Source organism: Oncorhynchus masou, chromosome 4 (genome assembly GCF_036934945.1).
Source record: "Oncorhynchus masou masou isolate Uvic2021 chromosome 4, UVic_Omas_1.1, whole genome shotgun sequence".
NCBI classification, from domain to species: Eukaryota; Metazoa; Chordata; class Actinopteri; order Salmoniformes; family Salmonidae; genus Oncorhynchus; species Oncorhynchus masou.
This window is the reverse complement of record NC_088215.1, coordinates 6715468-6732961: the sequence shown is the minus strand read 5'-3', so window position 1 is coordinate 6732961 and position 17494 is coordinate 6715468. Positions and strand designations below refer to the sequence as shown.

The 17494-nt window shown below is 44.9% G+C and overlaps 1 protein-coding gene and 3 non-coding genes across 4 annotated transcripts; all 4 read left to right on the top strand.

The window, feature by feature from the left end:
• The first annotated feature begins 304 nt into the window (after positions 1 to 304).
• Positions 305 to 16898, top strand: LOC135522396 (exportin-1-like). The gene is made up of 25 exons (XM_064948602.1): positions 305 to 859; positions 1691 to 1822; positions 2470 to 2571; positions 2851 to 2923; positions 3122 to 3183; positions 3291 to 3335; positions 3441 to 3622; positions 3927 to 3975; positions 4063 to 4182; positions 5526 to 5654; positions 5952 to 6110; positions 7877 to 8074; positions 8366 to 8504; positions 8740 to 8921; positions 9414 to 9570; positions 9871 to 10034; positions 10271 to 10405; positions 11554 to 11737; positions 12178 to 12284; positions 12828 to 13022; positions 13489 to 13657; positions 14002 to 14136; positions 15309 to 15465; positions 15792 to 15888; positions 16058 to 16898. The coding sequence occupies exons 2-25, from the start codon at positions 1697 to 1699 to the stop codon at positions 16202 to 16204; spliced, it is 3213 nt and encodes a 1070-aa protein (XP_064804674.1). The 5' UTR covers positions 305 to 859; positions 1691 to 1696; the 3' UTR covers positions 16205 to 16898.
• On the top strand, positions 9116 to 9246 carry LOC135524995 (small nucleolar RNA SNORA17). The gene has a single exon (XR_010453056.1). It is a non-coding gene; the product is annotated as a small nucleolar RNA SNORA17 (small nucleolar RNA).
• On the top strand, positions 13176 to 13312 carry LOC135524967 (small nucleolar RNA SNORA5). Its single transcript, XR_010453052.1, has one exon. It is a non-coding gene; the product is annotated as a small nucleolar RNA SNORA5 (small nucleolar RNA).
• On the top strand, positions 15583 to 15718 carry LOC135524974 (small nucleolar RNA SNORA5). Its single transcript, XR_010453053.1, has one exon. It is a non-coding gene; the product is annotated as a small nucleolar RNA SNORA5 (small nucleolar RNA).
• Positions 16899 to 17494: the final 596 nt, after the last annotated feature.

Genomic DNA, 17494 nt, shown 5'->3' with positions numbered 1-17494 from the left:
AAATAACTAGTGTTCCATTATTAAAGTGGCCAGTGATTTCAAGTCTATGTACAGTACCAACCCAAATTACCAACCCAAATTGATTATATATGTTTTGGGGTGTGTGGACCCCGCAGACCAACGGAAAACACAGCCGCATGGGTACTGAAGGATGGATGTTCATTTTGATTGCCGGCATCTTTAGCCCGTAAAATAACAGGACAACCCTTGTACAATTTTATGACAAACCAATCGGATCACTCAAGGGCGTGCACATAGTCCAAATTTTACGCGGCGCCATGGGCCGAAAAACCTAGATGGAATATCCCAGTCTTAACCGGTTTCAACCGGTCTTGGGTTTGAAGCATGAGATGAAGAGCTAGCGTACAAGCTCTTACACAGCCCTGCTATCAAATATTATATACGAATAGAACCAATAATAAATTCAAGATTATTTTAATTTGTGATTATGAACCGGAATAACGCTATACGTGTGACTCCGTAAATTGTTAGCTTGCCAAGGGAAGCTAAGTCATCATTGGCTTGTGCATTAGCTGGCTAACTTGACAACATTTCTCGCCGTCAGCAACGGTTCAATCATTGCTAAGCTACTTCTAGTCCGTGGACATTTATTTGGTAAATTGTTACATGTACATTATCATACTGAAACTTCGCTTCAGTGGCAGGACATACTGCTAACGACGTGCTATTAGGACATAAATAATTTGGCTAGCTAGCTAATTAGCCAGGAAGCTAGCTAGTGAATGTCAACCACACTGGAACGTGTGCCATGAGATAGCTTGACATCCAGCCAGACGACAGTTGAAAAATAAGGGCAAAAGTCTACCTTTTTTTTATTACAACGGAAAGACTAAATAAGGTAAGTTTGGTAGCTAGCTGTTTTGTGGGTTGAATCTCTTGAGTTTGGGTAGTGATGTAGCTAACGTTAGCCAGCTAGCTATTAGTGGTAGCTAACTAGCCTCTTAGCTATCTGGCTGATTTTATAGCTAAACTAACTTGCTAGCTATAATTGTGAATATTACTTAATAGTTTGTTAATACGAGTGAGTGAAGTGAAATTTAATCATCTTACAGACTTAACATAACTACATTAGCCAGACGTTAGTTTATGCGATAAGCTAACTAGACCTGTGTCAACTCAGTTAATTTAGACGTAACCAAGTGGTATACACAATAGAGGTAACGCTAGCTAACAATAGTGAACGCTAAGTTAGCCATAAGTTAAACAGTAACGTTAGCTTGCGTTATCAACTAGCAGCACTCTTGAATCGCTGGATGGAGGGAGGGGTTGCTGTATTGCCGCGTTTACATGCTTCCCGGAACGAGAGAACTCAGAAATATCCGAATGATTAACTGGTTTAAACCCGGCACGTGTTTGACTATAACCAGTTTATAAATCGGACATTTTCGATTCTCCTGGTTCCGACGAGCACTTGAACGCGCCACAAGTACCACTTGTGGTCCATGGTGTCGCAATTTTGAAATCTATTTAATAAGTGTACAGGCTTGCGAGTGATGTCGCAATTTTAGTCACACTCAATATTTCGCCATTGTTGTTACGTGGGTGGGTGTAGCCATAGGTAGTAATATCGGGAGTGAAATTAATATCTTTGGTCAGGTTATAATTACAGGTCTGTCTGTAGTTAAGTTCTGCCATTTGTTCTCATGTTTCCCTACCCCTCCATTGCTAGAGCTCTATGCCAGCAAACATGACAATGTTGGCGGATCATGCAGCAAGACAGCTGCTAGACTTCAGTCAAAAGCTGGACATCAATCTGCTGGACAATGTAGTCAATTCCATGTACTATGACATTGGATCACAGGTGAGCGCTGCTCCTTGCCCTTCTGCTGCTCTGTCATTTGCTACATAATTAAGTCAGACTGCCATCATTTAGGCTGTTTGCAGTGACTTCAAAACCAGGGTTTTTGTAAAAAAAAAAAATAAAAAAAGTAATCAGTGATTGGATCATTTCTGATTGGCTTTGAGTATCAAAGCCAAATTTTCAGTTGCTTTACCCATGTGTGTTCTGGCTCTCGCCCAACCTTTTGGTTTATGGGACCAGTCCTACGATCTAGAATAGCTTTCCATTCTAGAAATTGTCAGGAGTTACTCAGATCCAGACTCATTGCGAAGAAGAAACTTACGTCAGTAGGTGTGGTGTAGGATTTGGCCGGAGCAAGGAGTTTAGGTAGCCAGACAATTAATTGAACCCCGTTATGACTCAAAATACAAACTTACTTTACTCCCATGTTGGTAAACATAAACAAACACTCTATAGCCTGAACATGGTTAAAACTGTAACTTTCATATCATGGAAGATCAGTCCTTGCATCCATTGCTCTCTATGAATTTGAGTGTTTACATTTCTCCATCCCTTAGTGGCAGGGTTCATGCTTTGTTTCAACTGCGGATTAGACCTTTAAAGCCACACAGATCTCAGAACAGTTTCTCTCTCCTTGTCTTCCACAGCAACGCATGGCCCAGGAGGTGCTGACCAACCTCAAGGATCACCCGGACGCATGGACACGAGTCGACACCATCCTGGAGTTTTCTCAGAACATGAAGACTAAAGTATGTGTGCCAGTGATTCATTCCTTGTGATCGGTTTACATCCTCTAACCAGGGCGAATATATGTCAACATTGAAAAGCATATCATTAATGCCAGGCATTGGCAGTCCAGTTGGATCCATAGAGATGCGTAGATCTTGTTTATTACATTTGTTAGCTTTTGATGTATTTTATCCAATATATATCAAACATAAAATATCTCTTATTAGTGGAAATGAGATGAAGTTGTGAGTGATATGCCTTTCCTGATAGTCTAAGCCTCTCCCTCCTCTCCATTCCAGTACTATGCACTGCAAATTCTGGAGACTGTGATCAAGACACGCTGGAAGATTCTTCCAAGAAATCAATGTGAAGGTAACACCCGCTGTATAGGTTGTTTGGAATAACACCACTATATTAGGGCCAAGCGTGAGATACGAACCTTGGGAATGAACAGTGACATTAAGATAAGGGAATAACGTGGCTAGACTACATAGCTAATGTTCCGTGTTATGCAGGTGCAAACATTTGATCTTTGACAATGTTGAGTCAAACATTTCTGCATGTTTTCAGGAATAAAGAAGTATGTCGTTGGTCTGATTATCAAGACCTCATCTGATGCCGCAAATGTTGAGGTAATGAGTCGTTCCTGTGTTTGACCCTGTTCTCGCTGCAATGTTTTCCATGTTGAAATTCTGTGCTCGTTCCCAAATTTCATCTGCATTTTTATTCTGTGTTTCAGAAAGATGGAGTGTACATTGCAAAACTTAACATGATCCTCGTACAGGTAAAAAAAAAAAAAAAATTTTTTGTAAGAAACACGTCTGTCCTGTTATTACAAATGGTTAAAACCGAAACAATCAAACGCAACGTGCCTCCTCTGCTTGTGTAGATCCTGAAGCAGGAGTGGCCCAAGCACTGGCCTACCTTCATCAGTGACATCGTGGGTGCCAGCCGCACCAGTGAGAGTCTGTGTCAGAACAACATGATCATCCTCAAGCTGCTCAGTGAGGAGGTCTTTGACTTCTCCAGTGGACAGATGACCCAGGTCAAGGCCAAGCACCTGAAAGACAGGTACATAACGTCTCCTATCCAGCTACCTAATAACTTTAAAGTTTGTCATATGTGCAGGATACAATGTAGTCTACACGGTACAATTGAATGCTTATTTATACAATAAATGCTTTGGCTGCTTGGAGATGTATTGTATATCGCATAGAGTCTGTTTGCCTGAGTATTAGTGGTTGGTATCATTACCAGTCTCTTCATGGCAACTGAATTGTAAAATTTTTATCATCACATTATTTGAAGGCATGGGTAGATAAGATGGAATTGTACACTGACATGCTATTTAGTAATGATTTTCTTTTTCTTTCAGTATGTGCAATGAATTCTCGCAAATATTCCAGCTCTGCCAGTTTGTCATGGTAAGCAATGGCTCAGGGATTCTAAATATGATATGAAATTGACATGTTGAATACCCAACACAAGTTAAATACAAACATTTTCTGCAGGAAAACTCCCAGAATGCCCCTCTGGTCCAAGCCACACTCGAGACTCTCCTGCGTTTCCTGAACTGGATCCCCCTGGGGTACATATTCGAGACCAAATTGATCAGCACTCTGGTGTACAAGGTAACTCAACTCCTGATGACTCACTTGCACCTGTCCCCATACTGAAAATTAGATGACTAAGTATCAGGGTATTACTACTTCTCGGTTCCATTGAAACATCTCCCTAGGCAATTTAGTGGTGTTTTTGATGTGATACAGCAATACCGGCTTGTGTAAACTTGAAACGGCAGTTGAGCTATAGGCATCCTCTCACAAAGGCGCTCTTGCATTGGTTTGCTTGCAAGTGCGTAAGAACCGGAGGAACAATATTGTGAATGTTTGAGACATTTGCACCTTGTTGCGTCGGCGACTTGGTCTGCTGCAAACATCCGTACACTTGTACCCGTATACGGGTTGAAAATGGCAGGTTTGGCCACTAATAAATGTCTAAATTGAAACGTAGTCGCTGTACAGTAACATGCTGTACATGATGTCAGAGCTCTGTAGTGGCTGAGCAGGACTGTATTTTGAGAGATGAGACATAAGGATTATAATACCGCTTTGATGTCATACAAGCAAGCCAAACACTCGTCCAAATGTGACTTTCACGTGTCCAAAACTCATGTCATATACCGTGTCAAAGTTTATGATTACTGTTTGTTGTACAGTTACAATATGACATGGCGGCATACCCTGGGTTGTTCTGAAAAAAATGAGCCTATGTTTGTCAATTGTGAAGAAAATTTGCAGCAGCACCTGAATGCAGTCATGACTCCTTTCTACGTGCACCAAAATTCCGATCTGTTTCTCTGAATTGCCTTTTGAACACTGTAATATCATATTTTATAAAGACTGGTCATGTTGGCAATAGAATAAGCTTTCAAATTATTCCCACTTGACCCAGATTGCGATTTATAATTGGGTGTTATTGGATTGCATAAAACACAATAGTAATTGTGCGATGGCGGGGATGTGTTCAGGACTAAACTACAAGTGTGCTTGCTCTAGTTCCTCAACAGCACAGATAGGAGAGCAAAAAAAAGAAGCTTATAGTTGAAGACTCTTCTTTGAGAGGTGTGTGGCCACTTGGAGACACCAGTTAGTCCTCTCACTCAAATCCTTGTCATTGTTTTTGTCTTATGTTGCACCTACCCCACATGTTACTGAATGTATCCAGAGTATTCTCAGATTTCGTTATCAGCAAATGCGTCAAAGTACAGAATGTAAAATGCACATAAAATCAAGTGTAATGTTTGGATTCAGTCTTGTCAGGTGAACTGTTGTGTACTCAACTTCGGTCCAGAACTTTTTCTTATTGGACAAGCTCAAGTAGTCCCTCCTTGTTTCAGTCAGTATTCTCCTGATTGGTGCCAAGTGAATACGACCCTGTTGACTAACCTCTTCTTCCTCTCGTCCGTTCCCAGTTCTTGAACGTGCCCATGTTCCGCAACGTGACGCTGAAGTGTCTGACGGAGATCGCCGGCGTGAGTGTCAACCAGTATGAGGAGCAGTTTGTCAACCTCTTCACGCTCACCATGGATCAGCTCAAACAGGTACACACCATGTCAGCTCAAACTGGTATGCCTAGCTCCATCTGCTGGCCAGTTAAGCCTACTGTCAAAACTCTATTGTAGCAGTGGTACCGAAATGATGGAGCAGGGCAAACCGATGGGTTTCATATATTATTTTCAACAGGATACTGCAGACCCTATGTTTCAACAACTATCATATTGCAGGCATCATAAGAACTATTAAGAAGTTAGCATACATTTTTACATAAAAAAGGTGATTTAACACTAATTGACGCATCACATAATCTGCATTTTCCCCCATCTCTCTTTGCGTGTTAGATGCTCCCCCTGAACACCAACATCCGCCTGGCATATTCCAATGGCAAGGACGACGAGCAGAACTTCATCCAGAACCTCAGCCTGTTCCTCTGCACCTTCCTGAAAGAGCATGGACAGCTCATCGAGAAGAGGCCCAACCTTAGGGAGACACTCGTGGAGGTAGCGTTAACGCCGTGAATACTGGACAATAACAGCAGAGATACTGTTCCTACAATGTTTTTTTGGGGAGAAATGCACGAATCAATCGCTTTCATCCATAAGTCACGTATTAACAGTTCACATATCCTCTTGTTCCTCCCCAACCTTTACTGCAGCCAAAACAATTTTACCTTTGACCTCAAATACTAAACTCGGCAAAAAAAAAGAAATGTCCTCTCGCGGTCAACTATTTTTTTTTTTAGCAAACTTAACGTGTAAATATTTATATGAACATAAGATTCAACAACTGAGACATAAACTGCACAAGTTCCACAGACGTGACTGGAAATGGAATAATGTGTCCCTGATCAAAGGGGGGGGGGGTCAAAATCAAAAGTAACAGTCAGTATCTGGTGTGGACACCAGCTGCATTAAGTACTGCAGTCCTCCTCGTGGACTGCACCAGATTTGCCAGTTCTTGCCATGAGATGTTACCCCTCTCTTCCACCAAGGCACCTGCAAGTACCCGGACATTTCTGGGTGGAATGGCCCTAGCCCTCACCCTCCGATCCAACAGGTTCCAGACGTGCTCAATGGGATTGAGATCCAGGCTCTTCGCTGGCCATGGCAGAACATTGACATTCCTGTCTTGCAGGAAATCACACACAGGACGAGCAGTATGGCTGGTGGCATTGTCATGCTGGAGGGTCATGTCAGGATGAGCCTGCAAGGGAGGGTACCACATGATGGAGGAGGATGTCTTCCCTGTAACGCACAGCGTTGAAATTGCCTGCAATGACAACAAGCTCAGTCCGAGGATGCTTTGATACACCGCACCAGACCATGACGGACCCTCCAACTCTATCCTGCTCCAGAGTACAGGCCTCGGTGTAACTCTCCTTTCTTCAACGATAAACGCGAATCCGACCATCATCCCCGGTGAGACAAAACCGCCACTCGTCAGTGAAGAGCACTTTTTGCCAGTCCTGTCTGGTCCAGCGACAGGTGGTTTGTGCCCATAGGTGATGTTGTTGCCTGTGATGTCTGAGGGACCTGCCTTACAACAGAACTACATGACCTCAGTCCAGCCTCTCTCCGCCTATTGCGGACAGTCTGAGCACTGATGGAGGGATAGTGCATTCCTGGTGTAACTCGGGCAGGTGTTGCCATCCTGTAGGTGTGATGTTTGGATGTACCGATCCTGTGCAGGTGTTGTTACACGTGGTTTGCCACTGCGAGGACGATCAGTTGTCCTTCCTGTCTCCCTGTAGCGCTGTTATTGCCCTGGCCACATCTGCAGTCCTCATGCCTCCTTGCAGTTTGTCTAAGACACGTTCACGCAGATGAGCAGGGACCCTGGGCATCTTTTCTTTTGGTGTTTTTCAGAGTCGGTAGAAAGGCCTCTTTAGTGTCCTTAAGTTTTCATAGCTGTGGCCTTAATTGTCTATTGTCTGTAATCCGTTAGTGTCTTATCCACTGTTCCACAGGTGCATGTTCATTAATTGTTTATGGTTAGTTGAACAAGCATGGGAAACATGCTTTACAATGAAGATATGTAAAGTTATTTGGATTTTTACGAATTATCTTTGAAAGACAGGGTCCTGATGATAAAGGGACCTTTTATTTTTTGCTGGGTTTATTATCTGCATTTTATTATTTTTTGTTCAGTTTTTGTTGTCGTCCTCAAGTCACGCACCATTGAAATGGTGCTAACCCCCCCCCAATCCTCAATAATCTCCTTACCTTCTGTTGTTCTAATCCCACCATGATTTTTTCCTAACCCCCAGGCTCTGCACTACATGCTGCTGGTGTCTGAGGTGGAGGAGACAGAGATCTTTAAGATCTGTCTGGAGTACTGGAATCACCTGGCGGCCGAGCTCTACAGGGAGAGCCCCTTCTCCACCTCCACCTCCCCACTGCTTTCTGGGAGCCAGCACTTTGACGTGCCGCCACGCCGGCACCTCTACCTGCCCGTGCTCTCCAAGGTGAGGAGTAACACACAGACCGACGGATGGGTACACACACTCTCTCTTGACCTTCCCCCAAACTAATGCTCTTCAGGGTCGTGTCATAAAGCAGAGCGTAGCAACGCAATCGACAAAATAAAAAGATGTGTGACAATCGAACAAGGTTTCCACCACTTCAAACTGTTTCCCCCCTACTGGGCACAACCTTGCTGTTCTACTGTGTCCCTGCCACATGGTGTCTCTGATAGGATTACACTATTTAGATTGTCCATTAATAGTCACTGGCATGTTGTCTGCCCGGTAACACAGGTGCGTACGCTGATGGTGAGCCGAATGGCCAAACCAGAGGAAGTGCTGGTGGTGGAGAACGACCAGGGCGAGGTGGTACGAGAGTTCATGAAGGACACAGACTCAATCAACCTCTATAAGAACATGAGAGAGACACTGGGTAAGTGCCTGGCCCAGGACAGTCTGAACATTCCACACACATATACACGTCCTCTCTCTCTAGTCTGTAATGTCAGTTCATCTGCAATATTTTCCTTTCTCAAAGGTATTTTCCACAATTGATCGCTCTGTCAGTGGTGCACATCTTTCCCGCACACTTTTGTTCACTGTCTATAACGTAGGGAACTATTCACATACTCCTTCTCTCTGTGATTACCACACCCCCCCCCCCCTAGTTTACCTGACCCATTTGGACTATGCGGACACGGAGCGCATCATGACGGAGAAGCTGCACAACCAGGTCAACGGGACAGAGTGGTCGTGGAGGAACCTGAACACGTTATGCTGGGCTATCGGCTCCATCAGCGGGGCCATGCACGAGGAGGACGAGAAGCGCTTCCTGGTCACCGTCATCAAGGTCTGTAGTAGTCTTAACGGACACAGCGCACACTCGTGCACTCGCAACCACGCACATACCCGCGTCGCACCTTCACAGGTAGCTACGGTCTTTAAAGGGGAAAATACACACATACAGTAGTTGCTGGTCTTAGTCATCAATTCCGTGCTCTGTTAGACCAGAAATGTTCCCCTTACTGTTCAGAAATTGAATGGCCTGCCCCTTGAGGTGTTGCTGTCCGACTGCATGTTGAGCCTGTGTCATGAGGGGTGGAGAGTAACAGGGCTATGTCTACGCCGAGGACTCAGAACAGTGGGTGCTTGGAGTGGTTGATAGAACCGACATCTGACCCCAAAAAATTATTTAATGACACTTATGGAGAAATTACACATCACCTGAAAAGACTTAAAATGTAATTGGCCCCAACTCTGCTGCTGTAGAGTGACTGTCAGGATGTACTGAGCTGCGTTTCTGTGTTGTTGACCGACTGTCGTTTTCTCATCATGTCTCCAGGACCTGCTGGGTCTCTGTGAGCAGAAGAGGGGGAAGGACAACAAGGCCATCATCGCCTCAAACATCATGTACATTGTGGGCCAGTACCCACGCTTCCTCCGAGCCCACTGGAAGTTCCTCAAGACTGTTGTTAACAAGCTCTTTGAGTTTATGCACGGTAAGCAACTTTGTTCAGGCCATCACTTGCATATCTCAAAAAGATACAGGATACTGTTTTCAGTGTCGTTTGAAAATGGATTTTTGCATCCATGCAAAATACCAGGGCTCTGTTCATTTGGCACAAGACAGAAGAAAGCCAACTGAAACAGGGAGGGACTACCTGGACTAGTCCAATAAGAAACAGTCATTTGCGGTTTACGATTCAAAGCTTTAAAAAAAGCTTCGGTATGTCCAAATGAACACGTCCCAACCGTGTCTTTTATTGAACGTTTTATTTGAATGTAATTGTTCCCGGCAGAGACTCACGATGGCGTGCAGGACATGGCGTGCGACACCTTCATTAAGATCGCCCAGAAGTGCCGGCGCCACTTTGTCCAGGTGCAGGTGGGCGAGGTGATGCCCTTCATCGACGAGATCCTCAACAACATCAACACCATCATCTGTGACCTCCAGCCCCAACAGGTACACAGATACACCAAGATTAGAAGTGACACAGTTGAGCTACAGGCCTCTGAAAACAACCAAAACTAAGAGTAAAATACAGTAGTAGTTTAAGAACATTTTCAAGTAGCAACACTGGTTTTGAGTTTTCTATTGGCCAAGTTCAGGGAGCACCGTGTTTCCAGTTGTCACAGCCATGTGAAATGGCTGAAGTTGTTCATATGACCATAATCAACCTCGTATCGCTTCCCCCCCAGGTGCACACGTTCTACGAGGCGGTGGGCTACATGATCGGGGCCCAGACGGATCAGGCCGTGCAAGAGCACCTCATCGAGAAGTACATGCTGCTACCCAACCAGGTGTGGGACAGCATCATCCAACAGGCCACCAAGGTAAGTCACACTCCACTATGGGATTGGGTTTTGGTTACCTCTGTTTCAAAGCATTTTAAATGATATGGATTTAACACAATCAATCAAATGTATTTATATAGCCCTTCTTACATCAGCTGATATCTCAAAGTGCTGTACAGAAACTCAGCCTAAAACCTCAAACAGCAAGCAATGCAGGTGTAGAAGCACAGTGGCTAGGAAAAACTCCCTAGGAAGAAACCTAGAGAGGAACCAGGTTATGAGGGGTGGCCAGTCCTCTTCTGGCTGGGCCTGGTGGAGATTATAACGGAACAATGCCAAGATGTTCAAATGTTCATAGATGACTAGCAGAGTCAAATAATAATCATCACAGTAGTTGTCGAGGGTGCAACAAGTCAGCACCTCAGGAGTAAATGTCAGTTGGCTTTTCATAGCCGATTATTGAAAGTATCTCTACCGCTCCTGCTGTCTCTAGAGAGTTGAAAACAGCATGTCTGGGACAGGTAGCACGTCCGGTGAACAGGTCAGGGTTCCATAGCCGCAGGCAGAACAGTTGAAACTGGAGCAGCAGCACGGCCAGGTAGTCCTGAGGCATGGTCCAAGGGCTCAGGTCCTCTGAAAGAAAGGTAATTAGAGAGGGCAAACTTAAATTCACACAGGACACCGGATAAGACAAGAGAAATACTCCCGACTGACTCAAACTCCGACACAAACTATTGCAGCATAAATACTGGAGGCTGAGGCAGGAGGGGTCGGGAGACACTGGCTCCCCGTCCGACGATACCCCTGGACAGGGCCAAATAGGCAGGATATAACCCCACCCACTTTGCCAAGGCACAGTTCCCACACAGCTAGATGGATATCTTCAACCACTAACCTACCATCCTGAGACAAGGCTGAGTGTAGCCCACGAAGATCTCCCCCACAACCCAAACAACACGAGGGTGTCATCCACCTTGTACCACTGTGCCATGAAGAAATGAAGAGGAACACCCACCGTCTTAGATGCCCTTGTACTGCTTTTTCTCCCATTTGTTGTTGTAAATAGCAACTCGCAAAGCCTCATCTTTTTACACTTGAGCAAAAAGCTATCCAGAGCGACTTACCATATGTTGTCTGAAGATGCGGTGAAAGCATTTTAACTGACTTGTTGACTCTCTCTCCCCCAGAATGTGGACATCCTGAAGGATGCAGAGACGGTGCGTCAGCTGGGCAGCATCCTGAAGACCAATGTGCGGGCCTGCAAGGCCGTGGGACATCCCTTCGTGGTGCAGCTGGGACGCATCTACCTGGACATGCTCAATGTATACAAGTGTCTGAGTGAGAACATCTCCTCTGCCATCCAGACCAACGGTGAGACGTGTGTGCCTAGTCGTCTGTCTCTGGTCTATCTGATCTGTGTGCCCAAGGTGCTTGTTTGTCTTGGTGTGTGGGTCTGTCACTCTAGTATGCCTGAGGCACTTGCTTGTCAAAGTGTGTGTGTGTGCTTAACTGTCTGTCTGCGGCATCAGTCACAGAACTATAAGTCCAGTCAAACGTTGCGTTCAAGACAGCTGGGAACACTGGAAAATTACGATGTCAAATCATGCCGTCAGGTCGGAAAGTCGGGGCTGGGTGACCATTCACACCGATTTTTCTGTCAGAGCTCGTTTGTCTTGAACGCACTGAAGTTCTCAGTTGTTTTGAACGTGGCATAATAACGTTTCTTAAGCGTCACTGAGCTCTCCAATGCTAACTCCATGCTACCACACTAATCCCTATGCTAGCTAACTAATGCGCTCTTGTCCTGCAAGGAGAGATGGTGACCAAGCAGCCCCTGATCCGGAGCATGAGGACGGTGAAGAGAGAAACGCTCAAGCTGATCTCCGGTTGGGTCAGCCGCTCCAACGACCCACAAATGGCGAGTCTGTCCTGTCTTAATCAAATCTAGAGTCACAGCCTGTAGGGAATGGTATAGACAGTGGTTATTCTATAGATCCTGTCATAAGGCCGTAATTGTAGATACGAATTTGTTTTTAACTGACTTCCCTTGTTAAATAAATAGTAAATCTAATGGTGGGATCAGAGCGGGCGTCTCTCAGACCATAGATGGCCTGTCTAAACCACACCATAGAGAAACGGGAGACAGAAAGACAACCAGAAAGATGGAACTCGCTGTCTGGGCGAGCTTGCACTCCACACAGCCCCAACCTTATCCAGAGGCATCATGCCCATTGAAACAATTTCGTCCACTTACAGGTTGAAAAAGCAGAGTATAGCTCACATCACAGACAAAGATATAGCATTTGCCTGTCAGTTCCTCTAAAATAACTATGGCGCCAATAAATTGAACCACTATCCCCCAGTGGAGCCCCAAGCCCTCAGTTGTCTGACAGTTTGCTTTGTTAGATTGCATGTCCTTTTATTAACTGGTCACGTTCTACCACGTTCCGTGGTTCTTCAGGTGGGGGAGAACTTTGTCCCGCCCCTGCTGGAGGCCGTACTCATCGACTACCAGCGCAACGTCCCCGCCGCCAGGGAGCCTGAGGTGCTCAGCACCATGGCGACCATCGTCAATAAACTGGGCGGACACATTACCGGGGAGATCCCGAAGATCTTCGACGCAGTCTTCGAGTGCACTTTGAACATGATCAATAAAGTATGTTTCATAGATGTTTCCTCTACTATACTATTACAGCACTATACTAAAAATGTGGTAATCTATTAATTAGTTTATATTCTTAGCTGGCCTGAGTGGCCCTTATAGACTGTACATGATGTCAAAGGAACATTAACAAAGTTAGTGTTGGTGTGCAGCCTTGTCAAATTCGGTGCTTCCTCCACAATGGACCGCACTGGCCAAAATGGCTGCCACAGTGAACCTGTAGTTCATGGGCCCCACATCCCTTTTGCGTGGGTGTTGGGGATAAATTTGTACTACAGACAATTGGTCAAGTCTTTACAATGCATGGTTATGCAGGATTGTTGAACACAGGATACTTTTTGTAATTGTTTATGTGAACAAAGACTGTGACTGAGATAATCCAAGCAGTCTTTATTCCTCATAGAAAGTAATTCCACTGACATTGTCCAACTTGAATTGTCCCCTTTTTCTTCCTCTCCAGGACTTTGAGGAGTACCCAGAGCATAGGACCCATTTCTTCTACCTCCTCCAAGCTGTGAACTCGCAGTGCTTCCCGGCCTTCCTTTCCATTCCCCCGGCCCAGTTCAAACTGGTTCTGGACTCCATTATCTGGGCTTTCAAACACACCATGAGGAATGTTGCAGACACTGGTAGGACCCTCCATATGCTTTTGCCTTACCTACCTGTTCATACATACTAGTACTTTCACGAGATTGGAACTGTGTTGATGAATGAGGTTGTCAAACTCCTCTGAGGTGAAATGCAGTTCACTTAATTATATTTCAAATATTATGGGTGTTTCAGACACAGGTGAACTCTAATGCTGGACTAAGGCTATTCTTTCAATGGAGAACAGCTTTTTAGTCCAGGACTAGGCTTAATCTGAGTCTGAGAAAATAGTCCTTTCGGTACATTGTGGAATATGCCCTGCTTATTATTGTCATCAAGCCACTCATCCCGCATCCTCTCTTTCTCCGTCTGTCTCGTCCCCCAGGTCTGCAGATTCTTTACACCCTGCTGCAGAACGTGGCCCAGGAGGAGGCTGCCGCACAGAGCTTCTACCAGACCTATTTCTGTGACATCCTCCAGCACATCTTCTCTGTTGTCACAGATACCTCGCATACAGCAGGTGAGGGGGTGGTGGGGTCGGTGGCTGACAGTTAAATATCACCGGAAACATCTATGGTACTGTAAAAAGTGTTGGGTACAGGCGAGGAATCTGAGTCCTTGTTTTACACTAGATGGGTAGATTTATTTTATTTATTTATTTTATTTCACCTTTATTTAACCAGGTAGGCTAGTTGAGAACAAGTTCTCATTTACAACTGCGAACTGGCCAAGATAAAGCATAGCAGTGTGAACAGACAACACAGAGTTACACATGGAGTAAACCATTAACAAGTCAATAACACAGTAGAAAAAAAGGGGAGTCTATATACATTGTGTGCAAAAGGCATGAGGAGGTAGGCGAATAATTACAATTTTGCAGATTAACACTGGAGTGATAAATGATCAGATGGTCATGTACAGGTAGAGATATTGGTGTGCAAAAGAGCAGAAAAGTAAATAAATATAAACAGTATGGGGATGAGGAAGGAAGATTGGGTGGGCTATTTACAGATGGACTATATACAGTTGCAGCGATTGCTAAGCTGCTCAGATAGCAGATGTTTGAAGTTGGTGAGGGAGATAAGTCTCCAACTTCAGCGATTTTTGCAATTCGTTCCAGTCACAGGCAGCAGAGAACTGAAAGGAAAGGCGGCCAAATTAGGTGTTGGCTTTAGGGATGATCAGTGAGATGCACCTGCTGGAGCGCGTGCCACGGGTGGGTGTTGCCATCGTGACCAGTGAACTGAGATAAGGCGGAGCTTTACCTAGCATGGACTTGTAGATGACCTGGAGCCAGTGGGTCTGGCGACGAATATGTAGCGAGGGCCAGCCGACTAGAGCATACAGGTCGCAGTGGTGGGTGGTATAAGGTGCTTTAGTAACAAAATGGATGGCACTGTGATAAACTGCATCCAGTTTGCTGAGTAGAGTGTTGGAAGCTATTTTGTAGATGACATCGCCGAAGTCGAGGATCGGTAGGATAGTCCGTTTTACTAGGGTAAGTTTGGCGGCGTGAGAATAGAAAGCCGACTCTAGATGGTTTGATTCCTGATGGGGATATTTAACTTTGATGTCACATTGCAGCAGAGTCAAACACAGACATGGCAGATGGACACGACAATGTGCTTATGTGCCATTGGTGAGTGCCAGACAAGCGTAGGTATAATTGATGTTATGCTTGACTTTCTGCAGGGCTAACCATGCACGCGTCCATCCTGGCCTACATGTTCAACCTGGTGGAGGAGGGTAAAATCAGCACCTCCCTTAACCCAGCCAGCCAGAACAACCAGGGCTACGTTCAGGAGTATGTGGCCAACCTGCTCAAGACAGCCTTCCCCCATCTACAAGAGTAAGTGTGTCTGTCAGCCTGCCTATTTGCATTATTCTTAGCTGCCCTGACAAGTCAATTTTAAATTAAACATTTTGTTGTGCTCCACTCTGAGCACTGAAATGGGTATGTGTTAGTTGTCAGCCTTGTCAAATTCGCTGCTTCCTCTACAATGGACCGCACTGGCCCAAATGGCTGCCGCAGCGAACCTGTGGTTCATGGGCCTCATCTATTTTACATTGGTGTTGGGGATACATTTGTACTACAGACAATAATCTACTAACTGTAGGTAGTTGGTATGTAGGTAGGTGATTGTGTTGTAATCCTGACTCTCCTCTCCATTCCAGTGCCCAGGTGAAGGTGTTTGTAACAGGTCTATTCAGCTTGAACCAGGATATCCCCGCTTTCAAAGAGCACTTGAGGGACTTCCTGGTGCAGATCAAGGTGGGTCACTCTGGTTTTGTAGCCACACACACACACATGGGTGCAAACGCTTAGTAACTCTCTGGCCCTCGCGTGTCTATCAGGCTGAGGTGTCAAACCACTGAAGCATGGTAGATGTACATGATATTTGTCCCTCACACTCAACTTCCTCTTTTTACTCCCTGTCCAGGAGTTTGCTGGTGAGGACACCACAGACCTGTTCCTGGAGGAGCGGGAGACGTCGCTGCGGCAGGCCCAGGAAGAGAAACACAAGCTGCAGATGTCCGTCCCCGGCATCCTCAACCCCCATGAGCTCCCCGAGGAGATGTGTGACTGAGTGCCGCCACATAGGAACGAACACCACAGTAAACATGTACAGTTTTTGAAAAAACGAAAGCCAAGAGAAGCTGGGAGCTCCTCTTGTCAAGTGTGTGTGTGTGTGTGAGATTGAGAGGTGCTTTGTCGACCAAATCAATGCCAATATGTAAATGAGAATTGCGCCTATGATTCGGGCACTCACATTTTTTTGCATACAGACGCATTTTTATACAGTCATTTGTGTAATAATATGGTATTGCTTCTTTTCCCTCCTAATTCAAGCGTTATATTTTTGGTCATCCTCTGTTTCGCCGTGCATGAAGTTGAAAGAAATAATTATTTTTAACCCTCTTTCTTTCACCCCCCCCCCACCAACACCCCTTCTATTTGTTTATATGTAAGATATGTTAAAAGCACACGTTAAAAGGTTACTTTAAAAAGCGCTGTAGTGTCAGGAAGTGCTCCAATAGAAAGAACGTGTGTTTTTTGGAGGAGCCTGCAGATGAATGTGACGGTAAATGACGCTGCTTCCTTTGTTTCTGTTTTGGCAGCAGTTTTTATGTGGCGAGTCAGGTTTTGTTTGCACCAAAAACGGACTGCTTTGACATTTGGACAAGAATGTTAAATCAAAGGAAGGTTATGTGCATATCATCCTGTTTGTAAAGCTGTCTTAGTACTATGGGAACATAAAGTTGGTTATTTTTACAAAACTATGTATGTCCTATTCTGTGTGTGTTTCCTTCCATCATTGAAGGTTATTAAATCCAATAACTGAATTAGGATTTGAAACTATTAAACACTCACTGATAAGTCTGCATTTTGAGTGGAAGGTTGAACGTTAAGGTTAAATTACTTCAATACTTTGGAGTAACAAATAAAATAAAAACGATGCCATGGCATAGTACTTCTCTGACAATTTCCCCAAATGAATAAAATGTCTGCAAAGGTGCGCTGTCTGTTGGTGCCAATGAGGGCCATATATACACCTGAGCCGCAGTTCACCGGTCTATGGTCCGTGACGTGAAATGGCAAACGTAATGAGGGAGGAGCACCCTCTCAAATCGAACCGTAATCTGCGTCGCTCTATAACAAGGCAGCATTGTGACTCGTCCTGAAACAAACATATATTTTCCATCAAATGTATTTTTGACATTTCAAAAGAGTTCTCAATGGGAAAGTAGATAAAACGCAATCAGTTATGCATGTGGAAAAAAAATCCTAGTCATTACTGAAGGGGCCACCTGGCACATGCCCTGTGTATCCTTCCCTCATCGGGGTAACCCGTGTCAGATAATCGAATCCCCTCAGT